Below are 19,550 nucleotides of genomic sequence, written 5' to 3'. Positions count from 1 at the left end.
TCTTCTTTTTCACCCTCACAGGATTTTCCACAGAAAAACAAAAGGAATATTTGTCTTCTTCTGCTGTTCATCTTAAAAATTCACCAAGTGTTTACGAAGGAGCAGGGCATCATGGATGTGGTTTTAGTGATCCAGTGTTTTGACTTTGATGACACTAGTCCATGTGCCTGTCAGATGGAGCTGGCACAGCCACCCTGGCAAATACAGCGAGGATGGCAGTGAGAGTGTGGCCATGTATCCTGAATACTTTGTGTGTGTCTGTGTGTGTGTGTGAGTGCATTATCCGTGCAGCCGAGAGCTGCAGCACAATTTATGCAGCACTGGAAGAGGACTAGCTCTGTGTGGGTGCGTGTATGTTGCTTCCCTAAAGGCGTTATTCTGAGTTACTCTGATGCTATGCACTCTGACATGTTTTTCAGGGTTCCTGCTTCCTAAAAGGCAGCGCCGGTTCTCTCACACACACAGAGGGGACAAGAGGGCAATAGAATGAAAGGCTGCGGCTAAGTGGAGTCAAAAACACACTGAATGGGGCACAATCTGTACATGCAAACAAACACACATGCACACACACGGGCTTGCAGCCTGTGTGTTTTTTTCCCAAAACGTATCTAGTTCTCTATATCTGAGGAAAGCAAACTGTAAGAACCAACTTTTTGAACTCAGACCAACTTCATTCTCTGACATCGTTCAGTTAAACCGAAAAATGTAGCTTCCCTGCCATCACCAGTCAGATTCAGAGGCGGCACTGAGAAGCTCAGCAATGGTTGTTAACCAGTCAACTGCAGGAAAGTAGAAATAAGTCAGGTCTTTTTGCCTCCTTGCAAATAGTCTTAATGCACCTTCTTTTTAGTCAACTCAGCAATGCTCATCACACAGTTCTGCACACACTTGATTTTGATTGCTCTCTGAAGACTTTTATTATTTCTGAATAGGAAAGGCAATGCTAGATCACAAAAATGACACATCAAACTTGTTTGCAATAAGGAGCTAGAGCACGTTTTGTGTTCATAATTTAACCTCTTCCTGCTAATGAAGTGAGAGAAAACATTCCAGTTTAATGGCATGTTAAGAAAACAAAGAGAATATATTAAATAGTACCCTTTATTTGGAAAGCACAAAGCCCTATAATGTTGGCTGATGAGTCACCAGCAGAGAGAAAAAGACAGGAGGCAGCATTTAAACGTGGAGACTTGGCTCCCAACAACGATTGGTTTTCGCAACAAGCCTCAAGTGGACAACCCAGAAACTGCAGTTTGCTGCACTTTCCCTCTGGCTCCAAAATTCAACATAACAAACAGACTTGAAACAGACAGCAAGCATAATTTACCCACCTGTGCATCTGTAACAAACATCAAAAGGAAGGTGACAAAGCGTCAGTGTTTGGGGACTGGGTGAAAACATGTTGGACATTTCAATGACACACACACCATCCAGCAGATGCACGGTGCTTGTGTCCTCCTCACTAAGTACCACTGAGATGTTACCGAGTAAGGCATCCATCCATTTTCTAAACCGCTTAGCCTGTTCAAGGTTGCAGGACACTGGAGCCCATCCCAGCATGCATTGCTTGCCAGTCTATCGCAAGTGCTGGCACACACGCAGACACATTCATTCTCACATTCACACCTACAAGCAATTTAGGCTGGTCAGTTCACCAAACCTGCATGTCTCTGGACTGAAACAGAGCAAGGGGGGACATGCCAACTGTACACAGGCAGGTCCCAGCTGGTCCTTAGACTGAAAGTTAAACATGCCACTGAACCCAGCCGTGGCAAAGTACTGATGCTGTACTAAGCAGCTCACAGAATGAATAAGGTATTTGATTATTTCTTCTTTAAATGGTGAAAATGCGACTCATATGTCTTCACTCAAAATCAAAAGTTACATAAATAACGACACTTTACACACATGGAAACAGGGACAGAAAAACAGCACACTCCCCAAATCTCAGGTATGGGATCATGGTCCTTTCTGTTGCTAGGATACGGTTCATTTCACGGCTGTGACAATCTCACTTTCATGAGGCAGGCTCTTTCTCTCTGTTCTCTCTCTCTCTGGTTTACTATATTTATCTCTCTGTTGCGCTATCTCTCTCTGCACCACACACTCACACATTCTGCATACACACATCCACACAGCGCTCAGCTATAATCCAGCGTTTTGTGTTTGTGTGTGTGTGTGTGTGTGTTAATTAGGCAGCTGCAGTAACCCACAGACTAATGATCTCTTATTACAGACCTTAGAATGAACCAATCAGGTGCCCTGCACAAGGCTCAGCTCATCGATCTATTGGATTGACTGTATGAAGTGAGTGGATCGAAGAGTGTAAGAAAAAGAAGAAGCGAGAGAAAACTCCTGTGACAGGATTTAACCAAGGAAGCTGAAGAAAGGAAATGAAAGAGCATGACTAGAGATAAGAGTGTGAGCAACCGGGGGAGGGGGGCCGTCGAAAAGGAGAGGAAGGGAGGAAAAAAAAGGTGAAACAATGATAAAAAAAAAGTTGTGTAGAAAAGCCAGGCAGACAAGAAGAAATGAGTGAAAGAAAAGAGAGGAACAGAAGAGAGAAAGCATAGAAGGAGGTGAGAGACAAAAAGAGGATGCTGAAAATAAAAGAGAAAGAGAGGAGAGACTGAGGGAGGAGGCAACGAAAATCAAAGAGAGCACAGCACTGCAGGAAGGTGGCGGACTGACACACACTTCAAACACACACCCAGTCTCTCCATGAAACACACATTAACACACACAAACTTCAAACACCTGGATGTGAGTGTGTGTAGTGGAGGCTTTGTCCCCCCTGTGACCTTCTTAACCTGGCTGGAAGGAATCTATAATGACCCACACACACACACACACACACACACACACACACACACACACACACACACACACACACACACACACACACACACACACACAAACACACACACACACACACACACACACACACACACACACACAAATGCTTGATGTTCTGTAGTACAGTCATGTGAAGTTGTAATATCAAAGCTGTGCTGAATCTTGGAGCAACATAAGGCTTCACCACTGTCCACTCTCAAACGTCACTGCTGGTGATTCCCACACTGAGTGATCCACACAGTTAAATGATGAATCTCACCTTTGAAAGCAGAAATCAGGAGTCTCTCTATGTATTATGAGTGCTTCCTTTTGGTTTGTGATATTAGATATAGGAATCTGCTTATAAAAATATTTACAGCTTCAAACTTTTTCCATGAAATCTGAGGAAACAGTCAGAGATACTGAACAGCAGCTGTCAGGCTGAGATCAGTATAAACTACAAAAAGGATTCTTACTTTAGGAGCTGCAGATTAATAAAAACATAAGAGAATCAGCCCTACATTTTATCACAGCTTCAGCAAAACAATTTTAACAGGTTGGCTGTGACATGGCTTTTAACATGAATCAGTTTTCTTACAAGTTGAATGAGGATTTGAACTGCATCTGTGATTAATTAATAACTTTAACATAAAATAAAATTAAAATAGATGAGGAAAAATTAAATAACATTTTTAACGCTAGGTTAAGAATAGGGTGTTATCCATATTTCAAACATGGATATAAGATACAAACGCCAGATGTTTGTACTTAACTTGTTTAAATCTTCAAACCACAAAAAATTACTTTGTCGTAGAAATCACTGAATCTATCTGCAAACTGGATCTCCTGACTAGTTCATGACGTGTTGGAGGGGTGGGCCTCACACTTTAAAGTCTGCCCACTGCTATGACCCCTAGAGGTCTTCAGAGGGCTGGCCAATCAGGAGGAAGAGGGTGAAGGGGGCTGGGAGCCTTAAAGAGACAGCAACTAAAATGTAATGTATCAGGTAGAGGCTGAAAGAAGGGTTTTCTAATGATAAAAAAAATAAAATTTGGATTTTTCTGAGCTGTAAATCATGTAAAGCAACTAAATAGGTACCAGAGGGAGAGAAGGAGCCCTAAAAAATGTTCCCTGTGTAAACCTATATGATCTAAAGGTATAAGCAAGTTAAGCAAGATCCCCACTGGAGCTACAGAGGAGGTCACTCTCTATACTTAATGATTTTTGTGGCATCAGACTTTTGATTTCTTTCACTTCTGTCAAGAACAGAATATCAAACAGAAAGGGTTCACATTGTTTGAAATGGTAAAAAGTGCATTGAGGTTTGACTCTTTGAATTGCCTACACATAGTGTGTGTGAATATAGTCAAAACACACATGCAGCCCAGTTTATTTGTTGGGATCACTCATTTGTATTGTATCTGTTTTGGACACACATTGGAGCTTTATAGCATAGGTCTCCAGCCATCATGCTGACGACCTGTACTGGGCTGAGTATCATCTGGTACTGGGATATTAACCAACACCTCTGGGGAGCTTATTAGAAAGGAGAAAAGAAATCTCCACATGTAACCACCAATCTTTGTGGGGCTGGGTTTTCTGCGGTGTGAGAACACACTTCGAGTGACACCGTCTCAAATGAGACTGTATGACTGCAGGGAAACCAGCTCAGAGCACCCTATGATTCTGCATTATGTTAAGTTGTATGTCATGTTTGTTTTTATGTTGAATCTATATTACAGTCATTTAACTTCTCCTGCTGCCAGTCTGTGAAAGTAAAAATGAAGACAGCTGCTCGATAAGTACAGTGCAGGCATAATTCTGCATAACCCATTCACTCTGACTGCAAAATGTGAGTGACATTTAAAAATATAAATGACAGTTCCTGGTGGTTTTTCATTTGCACTTCTCAAAACATTTGATGCAACTTAACCCTCCCAAATAACGCAATAAAAACAACAATGCACATCTAAGTAGGCTAAGCAGAGGAGCTGCTGCACTTACCATCACTTCAAACTAGACTGAAGAGAGCACATGGCTGTTTTATTCTTTAACGAGCAGAGGGAGCATGATCACCAGAGGGGCGTTGTTCACATACCCGTACACACACAGTACACACGCCACACACACGCACACACATGCACGCCCATGAGAATAGCTGCCTGGTTTCCACAACAATAAGCAGCAACCTGTCTGACAGCTCTCTCTGTCTCCCTCTTTTCTATCGGTCTGTGTCTCTCATCCTTATCTTCTTCCTCCCCTCCCCCCTCTCATCCCTCCGTTCTTTCCATCTCCCTCAAGTCTTCTTCCCTCTTTTCCTCACTCCCTTCGAGAGTCCGCTGAGACTCAAGGTGTTTGTCTGATGTCAGATGTTGTGCATGTGTGTGTGTGTATTTGTGTGTGTGTGTGAGTGATGCAGCCAAACAGAGCAGCTGGCCATTAATTTTCTCCTCTATAGTGATTGTGCATAAGAAGCCACAATAAAAACTGATATAATGAAAAGAGAGAGATGAGATGGCAAAGTTTTATCAAAAGCTGTGCTAAAATTTTTCCCATACAGTGACAAAGAGGGAAGACTTTCTATAAGAGAAATTTATGATTACAAGAGGTGACACACTATAAATAAATCCCATTAATCTTCCATTTATCACCAACCTCAGCCACCAGTGTGTGTCTTTATCTTTGCACTCTGACTCTATTTTTCTCTACTGGCAGGTCTAATGACATCAAACAAATAAAACTGAACAAAGGTCGAGCATGCTTCTGCACACGCTTTGAAAGGCTAAAGAACTTTCACCCTGAAAAAAACTGTGTGGAGGCATTGGAGCAATTAGTCTATAGAAAATGGAGCCTAAGGCTGATGCATCAGTTAAGTACACACCATCAAACATTGAAACCACTAACTAATGCTTCAGGCTAGCTTTTTGAGAACAACCTTTGGTATGCAGTTTGAATTTGATCATAGATTCATATAAAACCAGCAAAACGAAAAAGAAACTTAGCTGTGTCGTGACACTTGACACAAGAGTAAAGATCATTTCAAGAAGGCTTACATTTAACAACAGGTTTACATTTAACATTAATGTCAAAAATGACAGACAATAAATTGTAACCTGTCTGCCTAAAAATGTTGAGTTAGATGAGTCAAGAAGATATAGTTTTTGCACTTCTGAGACCCTTAAACCAACACCAAGTTGGGCAATGACCAAGCAGCAACCTTTAACTGTTTGAAAATATGAGACAGTGCTTAAGTGCTAAGATCTGCTGTTTCTCTAGTGTCAGAGCCCGAGACTGGCTCTGGAAGAACCCAAAATCACATACACACCAAGCCAAAAAAAACGGTTTTTATGGCAGAAAGAAACCTATTTAGAGCCTCGTACAAAAAGCATCTTCAGTCTGGAATCCCTAATTTTAATATCGGCACACACTGTCTGGGGGTTGAATTTTTCTCTAACCCAGCTGTTTAGAAGATATTAAAATCACTAGTTCCCAATCAAAGAAATAGTTTACATCACTGTTAGGTGCCCTGTAGTGCAGACACTCCAAACCCACCCAACTTTCAATTTGACCGCACCAGCTGGTTTGCTTCAAAAACTTTTTCAAAAACAGATGGGTGACGTCGGGTCGACTACATCCATATCTATACAATCTATGGTAATGACATGAAGGGCTTGTTTTTTAAAATTACTCTTGATACATAATCATCAAAGATCATTAAATGCCTCTTCATTTGGTTTAAAGACTGATTGAGGCCTGTTAAGCTATGAACTGAATTGGTATTAAAGCACGGTAATGCCTGTGGCCTTTTTTCAATCCCATAACAACCACTTTGTTAGAGAAGAAATATTGGTACAGTAATATATATTTTCCTCCTAACCTGTGTGATACATTTACCAACATGTGATGATAAGTAATCAGTATTTTCATTGGGTGAACTGGTTGGCACTGTTGCCTCACAGCCAGGAGATCACAGCAGATTCCTGGTCTGATGGTTCTTAATTACCTCAAAGTAGACATGACCTCTCTGCTTGACCTCAGGCTCTCATCTGATCATGTTCATATAGATCAGCGCCCACGCAGTCCAGTAATATCCCAGCGTCTGTGTGTCATAATGGGATTTTTTATTACCTCACTTGTAACCAAACACAACAATGTTGAGGCTTTTGAAATTCCTCACCAGCCCTGAAAGTTATGCTTGGTTCAGTCCACTCTGCAGGTAGGCCTACATTGAAAGTTTGAATTAAATAAATAAAAAAAAAACACATAAATGAACAAATACATTATTTTTCTCGTAATATTTTCAATGGAAATCAATTTGTTACACACAGAGAATTTTCCATTTGTCTATGCTGTTTGGGAACTTCAGCAAACGGGTAACTAGTCAGCCATTAGTAAGAATTTTGTTTACGTCACAGACAAACAGCAATCAAGCTTTCATTCAGCTTTAACATCAGCCTCTTCTCTGAACCTCATTCCTTAAAGCTTGAGTGAAAACTGCTTGAAGATTCATACTGCGGTGACAACAAGCTGTCTATTTCAAGCTTGCTATCGTGTGAGTGTGTGTTTTGTGTAAGTGTTTGTGTCATGCCGCCCTTGAACATTGGCTTGCGGAATGTGTTGAGAGAGAGGCAAAACACTGGGTTACCACAGCAACCAGCCAAGGCCCGGAGGACAGACAGGGGGAGGTGATCAGGAAAGGAGTTGGGAGCTAGCACATGGACAGAGAGGATAGGACAGGTGGGGCTGAATATTAGTAAATAATGCACCATACTAAGAGGATGGAGGAGGCTGAGAGAGAGCAGTCAAAACCCAACAAATGTTATCCACACAGCTGATTTTGTAAGATCTATGCTTGCTAGGCGCCACCCTGCTGGCTATGGCTGCCTTTTGCAGCAGCTCTCTCTTCTTTGTTCCTTTCTTGTAATTTTTTCATCTCTTTTTTGTAATCTTTGCATTTGGAGTGGATCATTACTTTGTATGACTCATTTGTTGGTCATGGACACCAAACTTTTTGTAGCTTCAGTGATATTTTTACTACTTTTTCTCCTGTGTTTGTCTGGAGATCCTACATGTAACCATGGCTGCATTGTTTACATGTGAAATCAGCTGTTAGAAGCATGTAGCATGTCAATGCTAACTGGTGCAAGGCCTGATGTCTTTCCATAAGGTGAGGAGAAGGAGGTGAGGACGACGTGCTGGTTCTCAGGTGTGAGCTAAGAAGTGACGACATGGACCTGTCCTTTCATCCATTGTTATTGGGAACGTAAGATCTATCTCCAATAAGATGGATGAGCTAGCTGTGCTAACCCAGCAACAGAGGGAATACCAGAGAGCAGAGTAGCATCATGCTATTCACAGACATGGCTAACGGAGCTAACATCGGACACCAACGCCACATTGGAAGAACTTCGCCTGCTGTGGGCAGACAGGATCCAGGAGACAGAGATGGAGCATGACTGAAGAAGCTCAGTCCTGGACCCTGTGGAGGTGGAGGCTGGCTGAACTGGACAATGATGGACAAGCTGTCATCATCTGTTTTCTTATGGACCTTTTTGCACTTTCTGTACACTTTCTTACTTTTGTTTTTTTGATTGCTGCTGTGACTTCAATTTAGTTGTACTTGTTACAATGACAAAAAGTTCTATTCTATGCTATTCTATTTTTTATATTCTCTATCTCATTACAATATTCATCACCCTTTTATCATTTCCATATGTATCTGTGTCCTGTTACAGATCTTAGGTTCTCCATCTCTATAAATCTAAGAGCACATTTCAGTCAAATTTGGGGAGAAGTCCAATTCAATGTTGAAATGCAGCTCACTCTGAACTCTGAGCTCCCTCTTTTGTGCTGTCAGAGTATAATATGTCTCTCTTCTATTCAATGTTCCTATCCTCTGCTGCCCTCCTGTCAACCAAACAAAACAACAGACAAAACATAACTTCTAAGTTTGTGAGCTGCAGACTGAAGAAATGTTTCAGAGATGATTTTTAGTGTCAGCAAATGTTTCTTTAAATCATAGTTTTGGGGAGTTTGAGCAAACCCTTCAAGAAAACATAACTGTTTGTCATACTGTTCTTACAATACCAGTTGTCCCAAAGTTAAGGTGAAAGCTAAAGCATGCAGGTCATCAATAACAGCAAAACTGTGTTTGAGCCTCTGATAGCCATTGTACTGATTGGTGATTACACTTGTAGCAAAGCAACCGTGAAATATATTGATGTTAGCCTGCTAGCCACAGTTAGCAGTGGGGTGGGACTGGTCATCTTGGTATCCAGGAAAATAGTTTGGTGTCAAAAAATTGCAAAAAAGATAGAGACAACAATCTTTCAGGCATTTTTGTGCATCAACACAGAATTTAAAGAATCAAATTAGCACTGTTTAAGTTTATTAGTGTATGCTTTTTTATATCAAACCTGTCAATCAGTTATTCATTTCTTCTGTTTAACTTAACACACATCTTTATTGAAGTCCAAGTATTCTAAGTACTCTGATATTAAAATAATGATTAAAATAATTAAAACAGATTGTGTCCAAGTGGGAAAACAAATGTATTTGTTTTTTCCTAGAGCCATAGACTTTTAAAAGAAGGGACTTTCATGCAGAAATCGCAATACCACAACATCTTGAAACCCTGATAAGTTAACGTAAAGTTCTCGAACCCACATAATCCTACACTGGCCAACAGCACCCTGATATGAGTGTCTGATTGGTCATTTCAGCCAGGAATACCTGCATTTACCTGATAGCACAGTTTAAGCAGTATAATATTCTAATAATGATGCAAGCTGCTTTACCACTACAAGTACCAGCATTGGAAAAACTCTAGCATGATAACCTCTTGAACTAAGGATCTCATCTACAAGTAAACGTCAGTCCTACTGTTTTTCCATCATGCAGTAACCACAACCAACCACTGCTTAGGTCAGAGGAATTCATGTTAGAGAGATTAGGAGATCTAGGGAAATGAACTGTGACATATCCTAATGACTGCACACTTTGCACCCATTCATACCAACATGATTATATACAACCTCCACTTTAATAATTCTTAAACTATTTAACAGCAGCTCTTATCTATCATGCCTCAAGCCCTTCCTTTCACCTCTAAATAGAAATACAATACTATGATTTATTCAACACACAAGTCAGCATGCACACACACACACACACACACACACACACACACACACACACACACACACACACACACACACACAAACACACACACACACACACACACACACACACACACACACACACACACACACACACACACACACACAGAGATATCACATCCTAGTCAATAAGTGTATTGTTATTTCAGCTCTCTACTTTCGGTATCAATAGCTTCCTTGTGATTAAAAATATCCTGTGCCTTTGGATAAGGTTAACTCTACTGACACGTGTTGGTTTGTGTGTGTATGTGTGAGATAAATTTAAAAAAAGAGAAATCCAGGGTTTCTTATGATCTAATATTAATGAAAACTAGCTTCCAAAGACAAACTTTGACCGCTAGCAGAGTGAGTTAGAGGCCAGTGTGAACTGAACAGACTTATCTGCAGGCAATATAGTCAGCACTATATTTACTGAAGATTTATTAGTCAGTCATCATCATCATCATCATTATCGTGCCACTAATTCCCCTCTTCATCAACAACAACACACCCCTGACAATGTCACTGTAACACTGCAGAGCACAGAGCATGATCTGATGGGGTTTAGAATTCAGGACTAAAACCAGCACTGCTTCCTCTAAACAAACACCAAGTAATGACATTAAAGATGTTTCTGCAATAATCTTTAAGAATTTATCTCACAACCATGATTATTAGGCAGGTATGGTGTTTAAAAGAAGGAGCCAACCTTCACTTCTCACGCGGGCTATCGGCTCATACACATTCCAGATGGGAAACCCTGATCCATCTGAAGCTCTCTCCACACTTTACATTGTAGACAGGGCACAAAGGTAAAGCTAAGTCACACTTAAACAGCTCTAATGGTCTGAATTATGTAATTTTTGGGCCATGTAAGTGAGGCCCTGGCCAGCAGAGGTTGGTGTAATGCAGCACTGGGTCTTCTCAGTCCTTACATGTCTAATTAACCTCCTCACATTGCTGTGTTGAGATAGCACTGATGCTCGCCCATGGATTAGACTCATAATCCTCAATTAGCGTATCATATACTGAACTTGTCTGCTTCAGGATTTAGAGGATTTGGAAGTAGAACTAACTCAGATTGGCATGAAGGAATTTTGGCACAAGTATCACAGCGTTGGTTGGCAGCAGTTACCATTTAGCTCCAGGATCAGTGCTGGTGTGGACAGTTTTAATAAATAAAGGCCCAATGCTGTGTAGTGATAGTATCCCAGAGCACAAACTCAGGAGGTTTTGACTGTCAGAAGAAACTGTAAAATAAATCATAAACCTTGAATTTTTTTATCCCTTGTTTTTTTCTTGTTTGTATGTTTCATCTACTATCCACACTCTAAAAGTGCTTCATCAAGCATTTGCAAAAATCAATATGTTGCTGTTACAGCTTTAGATTGTAGTTTCTGCCTGAAAACGATAGTAGACACGTGTTTGGGATGATATCCAAACAGGGAAGCACAGATGAGCTGCGATTTCACCTCTGCTCACCTCCCACTGACAGCATGACACGCTGTGCTGGTGAAACAGATACACACTGCTGTGTGCACACACATGAAACCAGTCAAAACTGGTTACATCGCATTTGCAAGTGTAGAGAGAGCATGGACCATTAAATCCACCATAATCCTTGAATGGTATTGAGGCAAGTTATTGGGATCTCCTTCTGGAGAGTCTCTTCAGAGAACGTCTTGCATCTCCGGCAAACAAAAGAGCTGCCCTGCACTGCCCATGACAGATTACTTACATTTTAAGGGCCACTCCAATAATGTGCTCTCCTCTGGACCTGAAGATGCACAGACTTTTCCCAGAGGTCAGAGCAAGGATCTGGGGCTGCTAGAGATCAGTGTCCTGCTCAAAGAAACTTAATCAGGTCCAACACTAGAGCTGGGCTCTAAGTGCTAAGGTTGAAAGACAGTAACTCTCTGTAAGGCACACGCTGCCCTCTCCCTGAACCGCATCAGTTCAGATGGCGTTCATCCGGTGGCTACTTGCGACATTCAGGACTGGAGCCGCTGAGTTTTGAACATCAGCACAGTGCTTCATGTTGACATCTTCATTTAGCCTCATTCAGTAAACACTTTTAGACTTCAGTGCATAAACAATCTTGGGGCCACTGCTTAGTTAGTCTGTGTAACTGCATCTCATTATGGACTGTGAACTCTGTGACGTGTGTGTGTGGGGGCATGGGGGTTTAGTGCTGACCTTCCGCTCCTTGTCTCCATACTCCAGGCCCAGTGTGTCCATGGCACGCACGATGGCAGCCAGAGACTGGATGGTGTTGCTGTAAACCACAGGCTTGTACTGCTTTACATCGTCGCCAGAGAAACCGTCCTCATGGATGATCCTAACACACAAAAACATACATTAGTTAACGGAAGCAGTAACTTTATAACTGTCACTCCATACCAGCTCTTAAAATACACGCACACACAATCACACACTCAGGCATTCGAATAAGAATAGATTATTGTGCATTGACAAGAAGTCTAAAAATCACATGTAGAATTTATAGACGTAAACATAAAAAAGGACATTACAACTACTAGAAGATCATTGAGTGCGAACTGCACAGATGTTTTCTTGGCATATATCGGAAGGGTACAGTAAATAAAGAAGGGAGAAGGTTTAGGAAGAATGGGGTCAGAGGTGAGAGAGAAACACAGGTGGTTGTGGATGGCTTACAACAAAAACACAAAGTCAAGAGAAGGGGAGGAGGGAGGGGTGCATTACCAGTAGGCTAAGCTGACATTTAGGCACACAGTGCTACCAGCAGCCCATCCTGCTGTTCAAAATGTCACGCTGTCTTTCACTGCAGCAAACACAAGGACACAAAGACAGACAGACAGACACAAGGACAGCGAGCCAGTGAGCTGGGCAGACTCTATGACAGGAAGAAAGACTGGATGAATGGACGAATCAGACAACCAGGGAGCGATAACGCAGCTGAGAACAAGACAGGTCAACAGACAACTGCCTGATTCAGACAGACAGGAACAGTTTGGGGCGACACTGTGAGGTAATTCAGATGGACAACATCCCCACACATAAATTAACCTGAGAGAACAAGACTGATGAAACAACTACATCCACCTTTTTCACCTCACAGTACATCTGCTTATCTCTCTCTGTAGCTGCAGCTTAGTATTGGCCTTCTGACTTCCTGTCATATTCTGACACACCAAAGTGATTCGCTGTTAGGAAAACCACCAACACATCTCCGCAAATAGGGAACAAACTTTTTCACCTGCCTGCCTTTGACATGTAAGCTACACCGCCAGAGATGATTCTGCATCTTCAAAGTGCACACTCTCACACTTCATGATAACGAGCTCCAGCTCCTCAGTCTGTACCTTCAAAGACGAAGCCTCACTTTGAACGCATGGACTTCAAGTGTCAAATCCTGAATTCTTTAAAATCTTTATGAAAGAAGTTGTTGAGGTAAGAAAGTAGCATATCATTGCATGTGAAGGTTTGTGAAACTGTAAGGCTATGAATTCACTTTTAAATTAACTTTGGTATACCAACCACATGCTGCTATCTAACTGTTTAAAGAGGGGTTATTCTGATTTCCAATATTTTAAACCAACGCGATCTTCTCCAGACTTGCTAAAACGGTGAGGTCATCACATAAGGATTTCCTAACTGTTTTTGCAGTGGAGGAGTGGGCCTCAAACACCAAGGTCTGCACATAGCTCTGCCCCCAACAAGCTTTCAAAGGAGTGTCCAATCAGAGGGAAAAGAGGTGTGTGGGAGGGGGAGCCACAATGGAGACATCAGCTAAAATGAGAAGTCTCAGATCAAGGCTGAAACAAGGTATTTTTAAAACACCAGAAAAATACAGATTATTTATTTGTTCTTTTTTTATGTAAATCATGTAAAAGTTCTCAGGAATCACAATACAGGGATAGAACAAAGCCTAAAAAATACAATACTCCTTTTTTACATTTTTATTAATTATTTCCTTGTCAAAAACCAGGTGATAAAATGTGCTGCATTGCGACACACTCTAAGATGATCAAACTCAGACCTAAGAGTGACAGGGCTGGGTAAATAAAAACGATAAAATGGTTTAAATTAATATATTTTAACGATCAGTTATAAATCTTCTCATGTATTCTCATGTATTCTCATGTATTGGTAATTCAGCTTGAGCCTTAAAGTGTGTAATGTTTTATCTTGGGCTGCACGGTGGCGCAACGGTTAGCGCTGCAGACTCACAGTAAGAAGGTCACCGGCTCGATTCCCAGCTTGGCCGGTGGGCCTTTCTGTGTGGAGTTTGCACATTCTCCCCGTGCATGCGTGGGTTCTCTCAGGGTCCTCCGGCTTCCTCCCACAGTCCAAAAACATGCTCATCAGGTTAATTGGTCACTCGAAATTGTCCATAAGTGTGAGTGTGTGAGTGAATGGTTGTCTGTCTGTCTGTGTCAGCCCTGTGACTGACTGGAGACCAGTCCAGGGTGTACCCATAGACTGTATAACACATGGACGGAGCCAACCTCAAGTGAACACTCAACAAACAGCAGATTTTAGCACTTCCCCATTGTCTCATATTCTCAGACCGGAGGTTGCAGCTTGGGTGTGCCCTGCCTCTTGCCCAATGACAGCTGGGATAGGCTCCAGCCACCCCTGACTGTGGGAGGAAACTGGAGGACCTGGAGAGAACCCATGCATGGACAGGGGGAACATGCAAACCCTACACAGAAAGGCTCACCGGTAGGGATGGGTACCGAATTATGTACTTTTATAGGTACCGACTGACTTTTGTCAAAAGTACCGGGTACCGGTTCATGTGAAATCAAAAGGTACCATGTTCAGGTACCTAAATGCATCCTTGTGACTGTGAGGGAGTGGAAGGGTAGCTAATTTTCCAGTCAGTGTCCAGTTGTGTAGTCAAAAAAAACAACACATGTATTTTATTACTAAACAAATTGTTATTTTTTACCACAGAAACACAAAAAAGTACCGAAAATTGGTACCGCTGAGTACCGGTACTGAATGCCAGGTATCGGGCATCAGTACGGTATCGTTTCAAATGTGAAAGGTACCCATCCCTACTCACCGGTAGGGCTGAACGATTTCAAGAAAAGATTGAATTGCGATTTTTCTGGCAGATATTGTGATTTCAATTCGATTCACGATTTTCTTCAAATCAAGCTTTGGGATATTCACATGTAGGGCTGAACAATTTTAGGAAAAGATCTAATTTTTCTGGCAGATATTGCAATTCACAATTTTTTAATCATCAATAGTGATGATAAATAATCTGTTTTCATCAACTTCTACTCCTAAACAGAGGCTTTGTGTTGTTGACCTGCTTACCAGCACTTTTAACATATGGATTATCTACAAATTTGTAAAACCGAATGTGTATAATACTTGACACAACAGATCCTGAGTCAGTCAGGAGCGCTGCAAAAAATTGCTGCTTTGGCGATCTCAAAATTGCATTGTCTAAAATTGCGATTTCGATCTGAAAACGATAAATTGTTCAGCCCTACTTACCGGCCAAGCTGGGAATCGAACCTGTGACCTTGCTGTGAGGCTGCAGCACTAACCGTTGCACCACCGTGCATCCCTAAAGCTTACTCATTTTGGTTGAAATGAAGCACATTTAACTCCAAGAATTGTAAAAACAAGATATTCTGTCATCTCGTTGGATTTCATGCGTGACATTTTTGGTTTTACACTCACGCTTGCACAAGAAGAAAACACACACCCCCACACACACAGCCCCTCTGCATATATCTGTGATTTAACCTTCCATCTGTATGCAGATTGCATGCAGGTTGATGTGTATGTGTGTATGTGTATTTGCAGCCTTTAAGACAGTACAGTCCAGGCCAGTGTAATGTTTCAGATCAATCAGGCGCTCTGCCAGTGCTATATAAAAACACGGGCCTACTGTTTACATCAGTGACTTTCAAAAGGCCAAAGCACAGATCTATATTACAGCTGAATAAATAAACTGTTTATCCTCATCTGTATGTTGTGCACATCAGCTTTTTGAGAACTCAAACTGCAGGAGCATTTCTGTACCTTATTTGTATGTAGATCTGTGTGGACTGGCTCAAAATTTCTTGCAAACAGCCCCTTGTTTTAAATTATTCTTTGCATCTTTCTTTCCTTGCAGCAGAGAGGTGAATCGAGGACTGGCTCTCGATGGGTTGCTGCAGTCTCTGAAGGAACACTGCATTTATGCGATGCCAAGAAAGTGAGCGCTGTGTATTTCACAGCTCGACATAACCCCAATCAAAATAAATGAAAACATCAGAAAAAGGCACGCTTAATGGCAGGGGTTCTGAACTTATCTCACACACACTAAACATATAAATTAAACCAATCCCCTCTCTACTGTCTCTGGTGATTCTAGACAATTATGAGAGCAAGTTTTCTTTAGAAGACTACTAAAAAAGATAGCACTAGGGTGCTCTGATGAGATGTGTTATACATTCTTCGATGTGATCTTTGACCTGCTAAAGCTCTCGGGATGTTGAGGGATGAGATTGGAGAAGTTGACTGTATTATTAAAAATAAAACAAGGGACAACATGAAGATTTGAGTGGATTTGTAAGTGATCTCAGAGGTGTATCAGAGATTTGTGTTCGTGTGAGCTCCTGTAGATTTTTGTGTGTATGTGTGTGTGTGTGTGTGTGTGTGTGTGTGTGTGTGTGTGTGTGTGTGTGTTGGGTTGCTTGGCCTGCTGACGTGAGCTTTCATGCATGAGGACCTTTTCTCATTACCCACTCTCCAAGCCCTTCTGTCAGCAGAGAGAGTGAGCACTGTGTGTGTGTGAGTGTGTGTGTGTATGTATCGGTGTATGTGTGTGATTTCCTGTAGCGCTGGCATAATCTGCAGTGACCTGAAACATAGTTTAGTTTCACACCGGGCCAGACAGATGGACAGAGAGACACACATATGGACAATTAAACTGCGACATTATTCCATGATATCATTTGGTGGCTGTCGTTTTTGAAGCCAAATAGCAGGTGTTAAATGTAACAACAGATGTCAGCAAGCTCTCAAAAAACACATTAAATAATTTGCATCTGTGGTGCTCAAACATAATGCCCTTTGAAGTTTATAACAACCATGTTTGGAGTGTATTATTTTCCTGCAGTACTCTGAAAGTGAGAGGAACTGATTCATTAAGGTCAGGAGTTTTGGGCTAGTTCGCAGACATGACATGTGATCACTGGGACCACTCCTCTTGACGATCATTTTAAACAGCAGCTGGGTGTTAGAGCACTGTGCCAGACCAAAGCACCTTAACAGATCCCAAAAGTCTCTAAAGTATTATATTGAAGCCTCGAACTCCGACATCCCTCCACTGGAGCATGTTCACAGGGTCCTGTTTCTGGATTTTTGTGAATTTCCAACTTATTTATGGTGCAGGTTCTGGCAAAATTTGGTACCCTCTCAAGAACTGAGAATGAAGCTGAAAAATAAAAGATTATGTTTTCGAGGCTTTAATGTTTGTTTACGTCAGACCTTAAAGGTAGGTTTCCTAAAAAATAAAATGAGAACTTTTACAAGAATAATCCTGCTCAATCATCTCCTATGGGACGTTGACACACATGTATAGAGATACATGTGTGTCAGCGTCTGCTCCTGTATGTTGATATTTTGGTTGTATTGGGATGTTTTTTGGCAGGGAGTAAGCATGGTTACCTCAGCAAATCACAGAGCACCCAGTGCGCAAGTGACTTTGGGTGTTGAAAATTGTGAGTGGAAAAAGCTATCCTGGGTGGTTATGATAGAGGATGTGGCACAGAGCAAAAAAACCCCAAACAAAGTGAAACAAATGTCAAAAAGATAAAGCTTTTTTTGAAATAATGGTGAAGGTTGGCTCGACTCACTTTTGGGCACCTTGAGAGCAGCATGGGACAAGGAGTGATGTAAATTGGCTTTCTGCTGAGCAGCAAACTTGTGATTAGCTTGTGCCAGCATACCAAGTCTTGAGCACAGCTCACGGATCTCTTCCACGTAGAAATGTGGTGCTGCAGGTGGTTGCTGGTCTAGTAAATGTGTTTACGTAGTCATGGTCAGAGGCTGTGGGTGTGTGCTGCAGCTGGCACTGAGCCAAGAAGGAGGAGCCCAGTTTGAATTTGTCTTTACTAACAACAACCAAAACCCCTGCAGATCCTACTGTTAAAAATTGTCCAGTTATCCTCACAGTTCATTACATTTGTAGAGTACAGACATGCTTGTGGTATTATCTCAAAAAATAGAGTGGGAGGTAGAGCTGATCAATTTCAGGCTGCTCCCCTTTGGAATCATCATCCTCTTGGTCTTCAGGAGGCAAACACCTTCTCTACTTTGGGAAGCGCTGGCTTAGGCCTTGCCTTGGAGCAGTTATGCTTGTAATGGCTTGGTGTTTTTGGATATGGATAAACCAAGTACCCAAGTCTTTTTTTTCTCTGTCTGATCTGTACATTCATGTGTTCAACATTTTTTTTGTCCTTTTCTTTTGCCTGTGTCTCCCTGTCCATCATGTAGTGTCACATCCTTACCCAAGTCTTTTTTCCAACTGATGTTGAAAGTGAGCCTCAACTGAAATAAACAACAATTTTGGGGCACTTCTTTACCCAATAAACTTAAAGTAAAGTTTGAAAACATGCTGTGCTTTTTTCCAAGTATTTGGGGCTATAAAAATATAAAATGTGTGTTCAGCAGTGTTGCTGCCTTTAAGGGATGCATTGCAGAGGAGAATTATGTACAGATCAGCAGATGTCAGCAGCGGCAGCGTTCCAGGGAAACCAGTCACCCTGATTGGCCAGCTTATATGCAATTAAGTAATGACAACCACTCTTCAGCACCATTACCCCGAGGGACCTGGTGTGGATCAATGCAGCCTCTAAACTCCCCTTAGGGTCATGTGTGCTGATATGTTTTTTAACCCAAGAATGTCAGCACATCAAATGTTACAGCTAAAAGCATTTAAAACAAAGATTCATCAATAGATATAATGTGCTGTAAGATCAAGTTCACATGGTTTACCTTCAAATATGGAGCAAGTTTCCTCTGTGTTGGAGGAAATTTAATGTGATGCTAAAAGTGCTCAAATTTGATCCATCCTTAAGCTAAATGCTGTTTCATAATAACACAAACAACAGCACAGAGGTTAAAGTTTCTGTCAAATGGTAAACAAAGTAAACAAAGATGAAGATACAAGGCTTCTGTGTGTGTTGTAGACTTCTCTGATGATTGTGCTTTCATCACACAGACACACAAATGCACACTCACATCATATCAATCACAAGATGCCTGCCTCTCTCCTCTCTGTCTCCCATTATCCCTCGCAGTCATATTTTTATCCTCACACCTACTCATGTGAACACACGCAAACACAAAGCCTACAGCTGCACTGTGCAATTATGCCTTTATCTCTGTTCTGATTGTTTGTCCTCACACAACCACACACACACACACACACACACACACACACACACGCACACACACACACACTCACAAACACACATACACAGTTAGATGCACAGGAGTCTCTCTGTGATTGGTTCTTTATCGCTATGCTGTGCATCCGTTCACTTTGTAGTCCTCGTCGAC

The 19,550-nt window shown here is 41.6% G+C and overlaps 1 protein-coding gene across 1 annotated transcript in view; it reads right to left on the bottom strand.

Moving 5' to 3' along the window:
• gnao1a (guanine nucleotide binding protein (G protein), alpha activating activity polypeptide O, a) overlaps nt 1-19,550 on the bottom strand; it is a 120,621-nt gene that overhangs the window by 80,766 nt on the left and 20,305 nt on the right. The window contains exon 3 of the mRNA XM_074677738.1: nt 12,189-12,330. Within this exon, the coding sequence (XP_074533839.1) occupies nt 12,189-12,330 (142 nt within the window). The remainder of the gene's footprint in view (nt 1-12,188; nt 12,331-19,550) is intronic.

Source organism: Halichoeres trimaculatus, unplaced genomic scaffold (assembly GCF_033239565.1).
Source record: "Halichoeres trimaculatus isolate MK-OKI-2021-1 unplaced genomic scaffold, fHalTri1.1 fHalTri1_scaffold_10, whole genome shotgun sequence".
Classification (NCBI taxonomy): domain Eukaryota; kingdom Metazoa; phylum Chordata; class Actinopteri; order Labriformes; family Labridae; genus Halichoeres; species Halichoeres trimaculatus.
Note: the sequence above shows the minus strand (reverse complement) of the source record. Positions and strands in the feature narration are given on the sequence as shown.